The sequence below is a fragment of the Periplaneta americana genome, chromosome 9, assembly GCF_040183065.1.
Source record: "Periplaneta americana isolate PAMFEO1 chromosome 9, P.americana_PAMFEO1_priV1, whole genome shotgun sequence".
Lineage (NCBI taxonomy): Eukaryota > Metazoa > Arthropoda > Insecta > Blattodea > Blattidae > Periplaneta > Periplaneta americana.
Window position 1 is genome coordinate 84,212,580 of NC_091125.1, and position 16,500 is coordinate 84,229,079.

The following is a 16,500-nucleotide window of genomic DNA, read 5'->3' on the forward strand; positions in this document are numbered from 1 at the left end:
AGTCCTTGAGTTTGTATGTATTAATATTTTGCACATCAAGCCTTGAGTTCAGAGCATGTAATATTCATTTAAGAAAAATGTTACTTGAATCTTCAGCGAGCATCAGTCATACCTAGCTGCCCTGATGGTGGTACCTGTATGTACTGGTAGTTCTGAAACGTTGGAAATGTCAAGTTCTAGGATATGGTGGAATACCCAAAAGACCAAAAGTATATTTCTGAAAGATGTTAATATTCCATCTGGTTTCTGGGGGTCTTGCTAAATGCAGACATCCAGCCTTGGTCAAGCTTGCAGAGAAGTTGTTAAATATTCCTGCTTCTTCTGCACAATTAGACTTTTAAGCAATTGGTCTTATGTTCACTGTCCCTCAAGAAATAGGCTAACATCTGACAGGTAAAAAAAAGTTGCTGCATGTGTAGAACACGCTGAAATTTAAAAGATAACACATGTGATGAATAGTGATAAATTGAATTAAGACTACAGCAGATATTCTAGAATGGATGTAACAAACTTATGTTATAATTATTATTTTTGTATGATAATTGATATACAAGCAGTAGGCCTACACTTCTTCTTCTTCTTCTTCTTCTTCTTCTTCTTCTTCTCCTTCTCCTTCTTCTTTTTCTTCTTCTGTAGGTGCTACAACTTCGTCGAAGTTTTGACCTTCTCCATTAATTTACGCCATTCTTTTCTGTTATGAACAAGATTTGGCCAATTCTTTACATTCAGTGTTTTCAAATCGTTGGTTATGTTTTCCTTCCATCTACTTTTTGGTCTTCCTTTTGCTCTTTTACTGATGGGGTTCCATTTATATGTTTTCTTAACTGTTTTACCTTCGTCCATACGATTGATATGGCCAAACCATGCCATCCTTTGCGCTTTGATATAGTTTACTATGTGTTGGTTTTGTATTAAAATATTTAACTCTTTATTATTTCTAATTCTCCACTCCTCGTTTGCATTCTTTATTGGGCCAAATACCCTTCTTGGTATTTTCCTTTCAAAAACCAGGAGCTTTTGATTAGACAATTCAGTTAGGATCCAGGTTTCACTTCATATGTTGCAATTGGTCTTATTACTGTTAAATATTGTCTTAATTTTGCTTGTTTGGATGCATATTTGCTTTTGAATAGGTTGAGATTTGCACTACTATGTTATTACAAATTAATGTGTGTGTATATCCAATGCCTATCCACTTCACTTGCGTGATTTGGGTTCCACGTATTGCGGATAGACGGCAGAACTGTGATCCATTTTCAATTTGCACACCACTTCAGTGGGTCACGATGTGCATGATATGTATCTGTGGAGAGTTATATCGGTTATGTCGTGTACTACGGTGTAAGTGTAGTGTAGGGAATGGGTGAAGATGATGTTGAAGATGAGAAAGGGAGAAGGGGAAATCCAGTGCCATCATGTAGCCTACTCCTGTTAAATGGCACCAAAGGGTCTGCCAGGCTTAACGTTCCCATCTGACAGATAATCACTATCAACAGTAATAATGTCTTCTCTTCATATGCACTGTGGAGAGATTTGGGATTTAACCCAGGGATATTCTAGTGATTAGAAGTTGTGCACCACCACCTCTCCTAGTCCCAAGGTAGAAATTTTACATGAAAATCTCTGACCCCGCCACAAATCGAACCCGGACTGACTAGGCACTACCACAGAGCTAACTTGGCAGACACCAAATTAATATATAGAATTCTCTATTCTGTTTCTATAAGCCTCTCAAATTCATTCCTTTAACACAAATGTATTTTTCTATGTGTAGAATATGTAATAGTAATATTCTACGTTACATACAATAGAATATACACGTAGATTTTGTATTTTCTACTGACTCAACTCTGTCTAGAAATGATCTGAAAAAATCTCAACCTATTAATTGATACATGGATTGTTGTAAGTTATAGAAGATGGTAATGGAAATGAAGGTATCTTAGATTTATGGCACATCACAGAACCCTATTCCCTTATTAAGAGAGCTCCAAATAATGGTTATTGATTATTTTTTACACACAACAAAATTCAATTCTGCTAGTTAATCTCGCCTATCATCCTTTCAATGGGAGAATGAATTTTGCGTTACAAAATAAATATCCCTAACTTGCAAATATAATTTGATTCTGTCGAACTAGCAGAGTCCAAAAAGATCTTAATTGACCATATATGGATAGACTTGCAACCAACCAATTAACCATATTTTTTATAAGTTGATGCTTATATATGCTTCTATCAGTAAGTGCTTGGAAGTTTTGCTTCTCATTTACCAGCAAGAGTAGCTGAGGCAGCATTGTTGAAGGTTGTATGAAGTGGACTGGAAGTAGCAGATGAATTCTGTATGTTGGGGGTGTGACTGCCACTACCACCTCCACTTCCAGGAGACCGCCGGTTATGATGTCTCGTCGCTCCACTAGAAAAGAACGAATCCTAATATATCTACTCACACAATTTCTAATTAACAACAGACAGAACAAGAACATAATCAGACAACTTTTGAGCTCACCTTTTGCATATTTTTTACTAATCCATAACAAAGTTTCATTATAAAATATTTAATTAATTAATTAATAAGTTAAATTATGCTTCTTATATGATATTATTTAAAAGATGAAGTTAATGGATAGTGAAGTATGAACATATTATTACAGCTACTGTTTCTAAATATCAAGAGATACCATGAATATTTTAAATTTTATTGCTTTAAAGTCCTTTTCTTAGTAAATGATGCTGAGCATAGAAGCCTTACTTTCACAACAATTTGTTAACCTCAAATAAGAAATTAAACAATATTCATACAAATTTGTAAGAGAATTATTTTGTACCAGTACCAGTTTGAGAGAAAAATATAGTGTAAAAATTGTACTGACAAAAATGTGGCTTGATTTTAAACGGAGAAATTTTCGTGAAATGTATACTCCTTCATGGAAGTACAATACTAACACAATGACTAGAGCATCAGTTTTCCATGCCAAAGAGTGAAGTTCAAATCTCGGCAAGTCTAGATGAAATTTATGGTGAACAAAGACTGTTTCGGAGTTGGTTATCAGAAGTATGACCATTTCCCTAGTCATCATTTTATTATTTCACAATTGCCATCAACACCGTCATAAAAGCCTTTGTTCTAAAAATGATATATCTCCATGTGTTATACCACAAGCAATTTATAAGATAGCAAAGTCATTACAGATTTTCCATGTTATTAGAAGTCGGGAATACAGGTACTAAGATCAAAGATGAAAATATGAAATAGCAACCACTGGGGGCAGGGGAAGCGAAATCTATGGTACATCTCTTTGTAACAGAAAATGAACTCGTCAGAGACATGCTGAGATTATATATGTATAGTCCTTATTTTTAACAATATTTTTAGCTACAGAAACTATTCAATGATGGAAAAATTATCAACGCTCGACTCAACTGCTATTTAGAACCAGAACACGCAGGATTCAGACAAAAATTATCAACTTCCCAACAACCACCGAGACTACTGGTAACCCAAAACAAAAAGGGACCTACAATAGTAAAAATGTAGTAGTAATCTTCATCGATCTAAAATGAGCATATGGCATGATCTGGAGAAGGAAATTCATTACAAAATAACAAAATCAACATCCAAAGTAAAATGCTCAACTGATTCAAATGATGCCTCACACAGAGATGGATTTCAACTAAATATAACACTTCCACATCCACATGGAAGCAGATATCCTCAGACCTTACCAAGGGTGCAGGATGCCTCACACAGAGATGGATTTCAACTAAAAACAATACTTCCACATCCACATGGAAGCACACATCCAGTGGCCTTACCAGGATGCAGTGACAAGGAATACACTATTAAAAAACACACACACAAGCACGCACACACATACACACACAGATATGCGTGGTAGATACAACTTACTGGCATTATAAGTGGTCATAACGTGCGTGTTTAATGGAGAGATCCCTCGCACGGGAGGAAAAGGAATCGGTAGTGAATGGTGGTAATTTAGGCCATATAATATAGTCCCATACAAATAATCCACCAGTATAAGAAGTAATAAGAAAACGTTACGTTGATTTTATCAACGCATATGCTAAAAATGTAATCAGCAACTATCTTGAGGAACTACAAATCAGACCAGAAGACGAACCAACAAACAAATCAGAAAATCACCTAGGGTTCAAAAGCAGGGTCCAGAAAAAATTCTACAGCTGACACTACAAACTATAGCTAAACGAGTCCCAGCTAAAAACTGGCTACATATCTATACTAATGGTTCTATTATCAAGGATAAATTGGAGCTGGAATTGTATCCCAAATGGAGGATGTAACACAAATTTTCAGCAGAAATAGAAGGAATAAACTTTGACCTAAAACAAATATTATATAGAACGAGCCTATTCCAAAAGCAGTATTCCCTGGTGGACTTCCAAGCAGCAGTACAGGCAATCACATCAAATACCAGTTATAACCAAACAACAAGCATTCAAGAAGCCAAAGAAACATAATCAGGACTCTAATCAACTTGCAGAAAACCATAATATTCCAATGGATTCCCTCACATGTTGGAATAATGGGGAAAGAAAGGACAGACCTGGTCAAGATAGGAACCAAACTATTATAGCCAGTAAGGGCACTGGCTAAAAAGCAATAAAACAACAATAAATTAAAATCAAGAGTCACTGAACATTTAAAAAACAAAACAAAACAGCTGGCAATAGATAAACCTCGGAAAAACATTAATCAAGACTGGGAGAAATATAAAAACAAATCTCTGCAGGAAGCACTTGCACCCTTCAGACTAACAACACAACATGACTGTCTAGCAGGTCACCTCCATAAAAAAGGCATTTACAAGTCAGAAATATACACCATATGTAAGAAAGAAAACAGCAAAATGAATAGCAGCAATCTACTGCACTGCAAACAGTTAAACAGAGATTTTCAGGACAGCAAAAATATTGTGACGGCCACATGAGATTCGATCTCACGACCGGCAGAAGAAGGGCAAGGTCGGCCGGGCCGGGCGGGTTGCGCACGCATCTGCTTCCTGGGGCATGTGCTATGGCGAAGAGAAGAGAGGGGAGAGAGCGACCGCGGTAGAGAGGAGAAGGGTCCGGATTGTTCGAGAGTGCTATCTCTGGACACCCGTGGAACTTTCTCGCAACTGTGGTGTGGTTATAAATTGCGACACGCGAGTGAGCAGTTTAGTAGTCAGTCAGTAAGTCAGTGTTGTTATAGTCAGTGGACAGCAAGCCAGGCAGTCTTGTGTACCGGAGTTCGACTTGAGTGTGAGTCCGTAACTGTGTGAGCATCTGAAGACCTGAGTTCGAGTGCAGTGGACCGCAGTTGGAGGGACCTGAGTTCGAAGTTCAGTGGACTGTCTCTAAGGTCTGGGGTTCGAGATACTGTGAACTCGAGTGACTGAGCTAGAAGAACTAGTCAAGGCAAACGAACTGTGAACTGAGAACTGACAGTTCTGTGTTGTAAATAGTGCTTTGTGAACATTAGTTAAAATTAACAGTTCATTGTTGTTCTCAATAATCCAAGTAAATTGTCACTGTCGTCTGTGGAGTGCAATAACGTATACTGTGTTGCTGTATGGAGAGCAAATCCCATTGTTGACGGGAGTAGAATTAAATTGTAGAAAGTGAAGAGTTATTGTGAGAATAAAATTACATTATTGTTTTTGAATTCTGAAGTTACAATATCAATACACGAAGCAAATGAACTGAACCTCTTAAACTGCCATTAGAAGAAGAAAAAGAAGACTGTTCGAGAATAAATTAAATAATGTTATGGTTATAAAGGAGCAATAGTGGAAATTATCTTCAGTTTATTTGGTGAGAAGCCAACTATTAACTAATTAACCTAACATGCTGATACAGTACAATGTTAAGAAAAACGTAGGTAAATTATTTTGACAGCAGTACATTTCTTGCCATTTGCTCTTCTGGCACAAAATCGTGCAAAATAACAAAGACTTACTTGAATTGTTGTCTGCGTGGTGTAAGTGGAGATCCCTCACTGATCTGGCCAAACTGATATGTAGCAGTCCCATTCACTTTACAAGTGTCAATTCTTTTCCGTGGAGGATCACTGGACTCAGACCGAACACGGACAATCGCCTCTGTATCATCTTCAAATGCTGGGCGGCGACGTTTTCTCTCTAGCAGCAGGAAGTAAATTACTTTCTCTGTGTTGTGGCTGCCAAATAAAACTCACTATTAGTTACTACAGGCCTATTTAAAATTATCAAACTTAAAAGGAAAGAAAGAAAAACGTGTTATGTGTATAATAGGTGTATAATCAACAATTAAGTAGTATGTGATTTATCATAATCAGCTATTATGTATAATTTCAATTTAGTTAATTGCAATCTCTGTTATTTTCAATTCTATTTTGTATAAATTCAATCCACCAACAGTTCATTGTAATATTTATTGTTTTTATTTTTTTTATTTTGTGTAATTTAATTCTAATAGTAATGGTAGTAGTAGTAGTAGTAGTAAACATTATATTATTATTATTAACATTATATTATTATTATTATTATTATTATTATTATTATTATTATTATTATTATTATTCATTGATTTTGAAAAAGTTTTTGACTGCCTCTGACAATGAATTTGTTATCTGGGACAGATTGGAGTGAATTAGAGTTCAAGAAATGATCTGTAACCTCTCAAAGCTTTCAAGTTCTACACAGTAGTGCTCTTTCTGATCCAATTGAGGTCACTTCTGAGGTGAGGTGGGATTACTTTTTGTTACCCCTACTTCTCTTAATAATCACTGATGAAATCCGGGCTGCTTCCATGGCTGGAAATCCTACCACATCCAGTTAAGATGAAAACCTTAATGATCTCAAATATACCAATGTTATTGTTCTGTTCTTTCAGAGATGAAGAGACATGCAAAGCAAACTTAACACTCTGTGGGGACTTGCAGATCAGCTGGTTTGGCAATCAATATCGGCAAAATCAAGTCTACCAGGATAGATATCGAGAATCGAAATGATTTTACTGTTGGCAGTCAGTAAGCTCGATGAAGTGAAGGCTTTCATCAATCTATGCAGACAAGTGACACTTAAGGATAGAGCCCAAACAGGTGTGTCCATATTAGGTACCCTCCACAAAACTGGCTTCATTTATATACTGACGGATCCTTTATTTCCAGGGAACAAAGTGCTGGTACAGGTGTTACGTGCTGCTTCTTCTCACTTTATAGATCTCTTGGATATGGAACGAGTTTTGATGGAGAAATCATTGCAATAAGTGAGTCTCAGGAATCGTCTATGCCATATCAATAAATTTAGAAAGGTAGTTACATTGTCAGATTCAAAAGCAGCTATTCTATCAATAGTCCCTAGACGCACACCTTCACCTCAAGGTGCAATTCCTATGATGCGGCTGACGCACGCGGCTGACGGATTGCGTCTGACGCACTACACTGCTACAATGGAATGTTAGGGAAGTGATTCCTATGCTGCGTCAGCTGCTTGCGTCGACCGCAGTGCAAGTTGAGCCGCGCGGCTGTACCCCTTCGAGAGCAGTACAGACGCAGCCGCAATGCGTCTGGGAGAAAAGAGCCTCTATTTTCCGTGCTGTATAATGTCTGATACGGTAGATTTATTTACCGTTCTGGAAGATGAAAAACTGGTCGAAAGCTTTTTTTCGTTCTCATAATTTGTGCAAAGCCTCACCACACGTATATTTATTTAAATTGCCCTGGGTTTCCGTGTAGATTGATTAGATAAGTTTCAATAATTTTTTTAAATATCGTATAATATTTTTTTTAAATAAAAAAATTAAGAAACTGAAAAAAAAAAATAATGAACTGAACTTTCAACTGTCTATCACAAAATCTGCATCGCAAGGAGCATTTTATAGGAATGAAAATGCTGAAAATTGAAAATGTGAGAAAACAACGCAAAACTGAGCGTGTCGCAGCTGGAATTTAAAGCACCACGGGACTTTTAAAATTGGAGTATGGACTTAAAAAATAAAATTGTGATTTTTGAGAGAATTTCTTCAAAATTCACTCATGGTTACCTTTGGAAACAAATGGGAGAATTTGTCGAGAGAGCAGGTAAGAAAAATATCATCTATCCTAAATTGATATAGTTTATTAGCATTATGTGACACATTTGTATTGTTGTAAACATGTTGTACAATGTGTAAATAACTAGCTTAGTGAGTTCTAATAATACGATTATTTTGCCCGTATACTGTCCCTGCGTAACTACTGAAATATTTCGTAAATGAATCTCGCACATAAAATCCATCAATATTCGCAAACCTAACACCCTTAGCAAGTGGTATAAGATTTTTAGATGGTGATGGTTAATTAAGGTCTAGTTCATAATAAAGTCTAAACTACGATAAACTGTGAAGTGTAGTAACTTAATTAATAATTAAATTGTTATTTTTAATGTCACAGAAGCATATCCAATATTCAGTGTGACGATACAAGCACTCAAGAAGACGACATACTAATGATGGAAGACACTGCAACGGAGGACGCTAGTGCACCATAAACTTCTCAAATCACAAATAATACTTCAACATAGAATGTGGACAGAACGGTGAATTCACTACGACCACCGAGTAAACGCCAAAGACACCACGAAAAAACTATAGGCTTGCTGGAGGATAGGCGTATCGATAGAAAAAATATCATTGACAGTTTGAGTCATAATCACGATGATGACATTGATTAAAGTATTGCGATACCCGTAAAAAAACTGAGATCAAATTTGATTCATGAGGTGAAAATGAGATCAATGCAGATGGTTTTTGACTTGGAAAGTCGCTACACAAGCCCTTTCATTTTGCCACCGGAACCTTCAGCATCAACAAGCACTAGTAGTTGGATGACATGATCAACTTTGAATATCAGCAATCATTCAATCGTCCGTAACTCTTATGACTGCATGGGATTTGAAACCAGGGAACTTTCCAATCACTGTGATTGTTTTTCAGTGTTAAAATATAAAAATTGATTAAATTACTACAGTTTATACCAATACAGTATTTTTACTTTACAGTTTTTTCATTGTTACATTTCAATGTTGCAAGAAAAAATTGATTAAATATATTACTACAATACTACTATAAAGCATTTATACTTTACATACCTCAGTGTTATGGCTAACTTTTATTCATGAGTTATAGGGTACAGATATCTACTTGAAGAATCTTTCTTGAGATCGTCTTTGATCAGATCGAGAACACAGTTGAACTGAGCAATGTTTATTTTAAAAACTCCCGAAATATCTTGTCATCTTGTAACATGTGCCGATTAATTAATATTGTAAAAAACCTTCCTCCCGCCTTGTTCTAAATATGGGATATACTTCAGCGTTTCCCTCATTTATTTGTTGGAGCAGAATTTCTTCCCCTTCATTTTCTTCCAATAGCAATTGAGGACCTAACATTCTAAACGTGTTAAGTGCAAAAAAAAAAAACACAACTTTCTGAGATATTGATGAAAAACACACTGCGCAATGCATGTTGAGATACCTACAACATCTTCTTTTGGCGCACGAATGAGTCACTTACAGTTGAGCTACAACAAAGACAATTTAATATCATATTCTCATATGGATGTTCCTTCCTTAGGTTGAATAAAATGAAATTCGAAAAATTGGAACTTTGCATATTTAGAATGTCAGGTCTTCAAATATAACAATAAATCGCTTTCACTCATTGTGCAAGTATCCTCTCACTACCAAAAGACCGCACGCGTCTGACGTTTCATAGGAATCGCCTACTAATGCGTCAGCCGTGAACGTCAGACGCACTACGTCAGCTGCATCATAGGAATTACACCTTCAAATAGCAGAAATAACTAAAATGCTCTCTCAATTAATGAATTGTATTCCAATGGATACCATTCCATTGTGGAATCCTGGGAAATGAGAATGCGGATGCTTTAGCAAAGAAGGACAGCACTGCTACTTACAGACTTCTTACTAAGTCTACGTATTATTCTGTGAAAAGATTTATTAAATCTACATATTTAGACTTCGACAAACAAAACTTGATAACACAATCTCAAGGGAAAAAATGGAACTCTGCATCATAATCCACAGTTAATTCCCAATTTACCACGCAAATCGTCTGTAGTTGCATTTAGATTGGCAATAGGGCATGACTGTTTGGCCAAGCACCTGCATAGAATTTTAATATATCGATCCCCTAACTGCCCATTGTGAAAATCAAATCAAGAAAGGATTCGGAATACCTCAAAATCTGTGCTTCAGTGGCTGACCATGACAATATTTTTGAAAAATATTATTGGAGTGCAAGAGATCAAATGACTTTTATTGTCAAATGCCTGGCATTAGAAAACAACAACAACAACAACAACAACAACATAAATATATTGGAATTTACTGTTCAATCTTACTTTGGACTGAGCAATTCCTGAATGAGTTTTTCACGATCCTTGAAGCACCCAAGGCTGGAAATTGCCTGGAGCACATCGGGATCCATCGCATCGATGGAGGGAATGATGTGTGTCTGCACCACTTCCATCATTGGAAGTTCCAGCTCAAGTTCTCCCTTTCCACCAGCAGTGACCCAAGGATGACGGTTAATGTCTGCCAGCTGAAAATGGTCGAACCAATATGGCCAAGTAGCACTTATTAAATTCATTAGTTCAAGCTAAAGCAAGATTTAACAAAGCGACACTGTATAATTTTTGAATGGAGAAATTAATTCAAATAAATACAGGGAAAATGACAGTTATTGACGTACATTGGAATACACAAGAATTAATCACATAAGAAAATGTGACATTATGAAGGAATTAAAGATTGAACTAATCGTAGATTATCTACAAAATTACAGGCAAAATTGGAAATCAATGTAAACAGAATCCCTCGATCTAGAATTCCACACCAAATTTTGAATTATCGTCCTATGGGCAAGAGATCCTTGGACAGGCTGCTAAAATGTTGACAAGAGACCATAATGGGCCACTAGGCCTAATACATGGAAAGCAGATGATGGTAACTGAGAACAGACATAAAAGGAATTATATGTTTTTCGGTACATTGGACATATTGAAAAAAATAAACAGAATAATTTTACAAGATACTTATGTGCCAAATAGAGCTCATAAACAATTAGCATTTGGTGTCTACTGTTCTTACTTTATATGTTTCGCATTATGTGTGCAGCAAAGTTTTAAATACAGTATCAAAATATACCTATAAAGCACACACACCAACATGAACATTCTGTGTAGGCCTATGTGCACACATGTACAGTCTTAGAAAAAAGGTTTGTTGCACAAATACTGTATAAGTCCCAGAAAAGAGGCATTGCACATAATCAAACATACAACGAAACAAAACTAATTTTATTACCTCAACTAGTCGTTCTTTAGTGAACCAAGTCACTCGTCCTCTAATAATGTGCACTGCCTCCTTTCTGGGACTTATAAAGTATCTGTGTGACAAAACTTTTTTTCTAAGACTGTACATACAATACAATTCAAAATATTTAGCCATAATTTATTGCACCAAATGTGCTTTAGTGCTCCTGATACAACTTCTGAATAGGAACCATAAATTGGTAATTAATTCAACATGCTGCACTATGAATCCTTAGGCAGTACCACACCTAACCTAAACCACATTTTTTTTATTCAGTAATTATGTGCCATATCACAGTCTAGTACATTAGTCACGAAGCTTGAGGTGATTGTTTGCATTTCTCACGATACAATGCTCCAAGCAGTAAGCAACTAAGAGTACTAGGAACAATAGACTGTGCGATAGTAGCGATCCTAGTGGCTAGCAACTAAAGTTCAACTGTCAATGGATGCATATTCCCTATGTATTGAGCTTCGTGACTGTATATACTAGACTGTGGCATTATATTAAAAATTATGCATTGATTACCTAACTTATTTACAATGACTTTAGTTAAATACTGTGCTTTATTGTCAATAATGTAATAATAACAATAAAAATCACAGTAATAAAGTACGTACAGCCTGCATTGGTACAGGAGGTAGCCAGTTAGGTTATCTACTGTAATGGTTGTAAATAGTTTATTTATCTATTAAGATTTCTCTATATGCTCCTGTAGGATTTATCCCGACATTATAGTGCACTTTCTTTCGACCTGACATTAAGTGGATACAGTGTGATTACAGTGACGTGAGATCAGCAAGTACCATACGTCCACCTAAAACAACATAAGAATGTATAAATAACATTAAGAAATAGATCAGGCAAGCAATCCATAATTATTTCAATACTGCACAGTCCTTACAGATACACACATTTGTTCAGATGTGGCAGTGCTGAGGCATCCATAGTGGCTCAGATTGAAATTGGTGAACAGAGTTTCTACACACATGCACAACAAATACATACTTTCCTGTTTACTGTGAAAGTCATCAACCATGTTTATGAAATGAAGTGGTGAGAATGATGTCTGTCTAGTATTGAACTTGTATTTGTTATTCTCATTGGTCTAGACCAGTAGTTCTTAAAGTTTCCTGCTGCCCACATCCCTTGAATTTTAAAAGTGTACTGTTACTTAGTCTGGCTGTTTTTAAGTGCGTATTTTGTCTTAACTTTGATGCATTTGAGAGAATAAGACAGAAAATTTTTCTGTGCTTCACTATGAATATAAAAATACTTAGGTATTAATTCAGGAATTTGGAAGAATCATTAAGATTCATGAAGTAATAATTATAGTTTTTTGGGTAAGTGCAAGTCAAGTTCCTATGACATATCTCAGTCTGTTAAAAGTAACTTCAAAATTGTGTTGGAGCAAAAGCAAACAGATTGTTAGTGACGTTTAAAAAGGGCGCATCAGCTACTATGGCTATTTGCACCCTTTTAAAAAATTATAACTGATACTGAATTTTAAAAATTTAATGTTTTGTTACACACTTCAGTTTTCTGTCTATAACTAAATATACCAGTATTTTAAAAAGGCTATAATAATATCTGACACTGTTAAGTCAGGGATGCATGCATCTCAGATTAAGGACCAGTGTTCTAGATCAACCATGGAGGGATATAGAAGACATCAGTTACATATTCTTTCACTTACAGTGAGTCGCTTCTCAGGGTTGACTTCTATCATCCCTCTGAGAAGGTTCTGGCAGTCAGGTGGAACAAAGTGTGGAATATGGAATACACCACGTTTCACTTTTTCCAACAACTGCCTTAGGTTATCATCATCAAATGGGAGTGCTCCTACCAGCAACGCATACAGAATAACTCCACAAGACCAAACGTCAGCTTTACGACCATCATATTTCTCACCCTGCAACGAAGACAATAACACCATAAAAGCAATCCATATTATAGTTTCTCACTTTTCACTTTCTCATTATGAGAAGATTAGAGAATTTTGTTCTCATACTATAAAAATCTATTTTGGGATATGCACAAAAATACACGTTTTTCGTATCTCTATTTCAGAAAAAAGGTTTATGACACAATGTTTGTCTGTATATGTGCAGACCATCCTTCTAACTACTGGACAGATTTTGTTGGTAATGGTACTTAGTATTTACGAGTGAATTCATGCGGAAAGTGTGTAATGAAATATAGTATAACAATGTTTACTTCACTTAACATGAGATTATTTGAAGCCCTTAAATCAAAACTGTACAGAATAAATAAATAACTTCAGTATTAAGTAATGTAACAATATTCCTTCTTGAATTTTTATTATACAAGAAGTAGTGCTTCTTCACATTGTAGTTTCCTTTCTCGAACTTTCTGGTCATACTTTGGCTTAACGTGTTTTTTCTTCATGTGTTTGTTTAGTAGGACGTACCCTGATCACTTCAGGGCAGGCATAGTGAGGTGAACCACAACTCGTCTCCAGCATGCTGCCTGCTGGCTGCAGAGAGGCCATGCCAAAGTCTGCGATCTTGATATTGTTTTTTTCGTCAAGCAGCAGGTTCTCTGGTTTCAGGTCTCTGTGACTGTAATGTAATTAAACATGACTTTCAAAATTACGGTAAAGACATGACTAACCTAATTTCTGTTTCAAATGCAAATTATAAAATACGTTTACTTGAATCTATTTCAAAATCTATTTTGATTGAAAAACATGTCTAGTCTAGAAACTAGTGTACATGTAAAGATTTTGTAGGCAAGTAAAAATTATCCTCTTTACATGCTATGAAGGCATTTGAGGGGCATGGAGGTAGTGCTCCATGCTTTCGTGATCTTGGCACTAAAATGAAGGTGTGGTCGATACAACTCTCCAACCACCTTTTACCTCCAGGAAAGACTCGGTACTCAGTTTGGTAGGAGGCTAAGTGAAACCTGGGGGCATTCTGGAATTTTTGGTAACGAGAAAAATCCTGCCTCCACTAGGGATTGAAACTAAAATGTCACTGAGCAGAGCATTATGTAGTAACTTTTTTTTAAAATTAATATTGTCATAAATATACCGTGAAATTATATGCAATAAATTAATTTACATGTTCTTTATTGATTTGGCATACCTATTGAAATAAGTTAACATATTTATAAATGAATGATTTTACAAACGCATATATCTTTTATTTTGCAAATTTATATACATATATTGATATATTGACATCTTTTCCCTTTTGTTCTGATTTATTGTACATAGTAAAGTTTTTCTGTGGATAAAAATCAATATTTTCCTATGTCACGAAATTTTCAAGAAAAAAAAAAAATAATACGAGAAATATACAAAAAATACCATATGAAGGGTGTGATCCCAAAACTCGCTCAGTCCATTTGGCCATTTTTATAATTTACACATGTAGTATACCGGTATGATTTTTTTAGATCTCTATCATATTTTAAGCTTCTTTTCTCCAAAACAACGTCAATGCTTATCTAAAAGTTTGTGTTATTGTGCATGTCACTTGAAAACTCACTCAGTTCGTAGACCAATGGATAAAAAAAAACTAGCCCAGTCCTTTCATAAAAAATGGACTGAACACGTTTTGGAATCACACTTTTCATATGTATATTGAGTTACTAAAATTGTATATATTAATAATAAAACTTACGCAAGAAAGTTGATAGGAATATTCACAACTAACACAACTACTGTTTAGATAGGTACTAAATGTCAATATATGGACAAAGGATAAGTGGGACATATTCAGTAGCATATTTTGTAGATATTAAGAAAACATATGTGTATATTTAAGAGAGGGTATCTTTTTCTGTAGAAGAAAAACATAGATTTTACAATTATCATTTAGCAAAACATAATTTATGGTAACTACAGATGCAGATTTTTTAGTATTCTACCATCTGCTGGCTACTCCAAACAAATGAGTGTAGCTAGGAATAATTGTGCCATCAGAGTAGGTGCCGTTTCAGGTTGTACTAATTTGCCTTGGAGATGGAACCTATGTGCATTCCCAAAATGCTGAACATGTTAAGTTGAATCATAAGATAGAATTCCAAAAAATCTGCTTCTTAAAACAATCACTGTGAAAGCTGAAAATGTAGTTTAATTATTTTTCAATCATTAACTTGTTTAATGAGAAATATTATTTACGTCTTATTTATATTTATTATCTTTCACATGGAAATGCCAATAACAAATGTGAAAGTTAATGTAAAATCAAATTTTCTCATTTCATTTAATGATTATTTTAGTTGGTTATTTAACAATGCTATATCAACTGTCGGGTTATTTAGTGTCTATGGGATTGGTGATAGCGAGATGGTATTTGCCAAGATGAGACCGAGGATTTGCTATAGATTACCTGATATTCGCCTTAAAGTTGGATAAAACCTCGGAAAAACCTCAACTAGGTAACCAGCCCAAGCACAGTTCAAAATCAGAAGGTAAGCACCTCTGCCGACTGAGCTACGCTAGTGGCCTTAATTCATTTAATGATAAAGTCTACAGTTTGTAAATGATAATTTTTGCAGAGATCAAATCAAAATACCAATTTACCTGGATACTGTTAGGTAGAATACAAATCTATATAAAATATCTATGCTACTTTGTGCAACAAGTTTTCATGAAAATTTATAAAATATTTCAGAACATTAATTTTTTTAAATGCCATATTACGAACAAAATTTACACATATTTTTTAAACCATCTTTAAGTAATTTAGTTGTAAATTGTTACATGTAACTATATTTTTAGAATTTATTTTCGATATTATACTTACCAGATTGAGTGACTATGGCAAAAATCTAGAGCCGATATAATCTGACGGAAAAATCGTCGTGCTTCCTTTGGAGTAAGACGACCTTTTTTTACTAAATAATCAAAGAGTTCACCTCCAGACACATGTTCCAGCACCAAATATCTACAAAAAATATGTAAGAAAGGTAGAAATATATCTAAATCTACTTACTACAGTGCAGCCTAAGGCCACACATATAGCCTACATATACCCATCTAAATTTATTACAGTGTAAAATAACTGTAGTCTAAGACAATTCCACCACTTGTTTTTCAGAAGAAAATCACTGTATATATAGCACTCTCTCTCTCTCTCTCTCTCTCTCT

At 35.2% G+C, this 16,500-nt stretch overlaps 1 protein-coding gene across 1 annotated transcript in view; it reads right to left on the reverse strand.

The window, feature by feature from the left end:
• Nucleotides 1–16,500, reverse strand: part of sff (sugar-free frosting) — an 87,341-nt gene that overhangs the window by 41,943 nt on the left and 28,898 nt on the right. The window contains exons 4-9 of the mRNA XM_069835145.1: nucleotides 16,157–16,297; nucleotides 13,810–13,960; nucleotides 13,075–13,290; nucleotides 10,406–10,605; nucleotides 5,981–6,199; nucleotides 2,274–2,416 (exon numbers count right to left, since the gene is read on the reverse strand). Of these exons, the coding sequence (XP_069691246.1) occupies nucleotides 2,274–2,416; nucleotides 5,981–6,199; nucleotides 10,406–10,605; nucleotides 13,075–13,290; nucleotides 13,810–13,960; nucleotides 16,157–16,297 (1,070 nt within the window). The remainder of the gene's footprint in view (nucleotides 1–2,273; nucleotides 2,417–5,980; nucleotides 6,200–10,405; nucleotides 10,606–13,074; nucleotides 13,291–13,809; nucleotides 13,961–16,156; nucleotides 16,298–16,500) is intronic.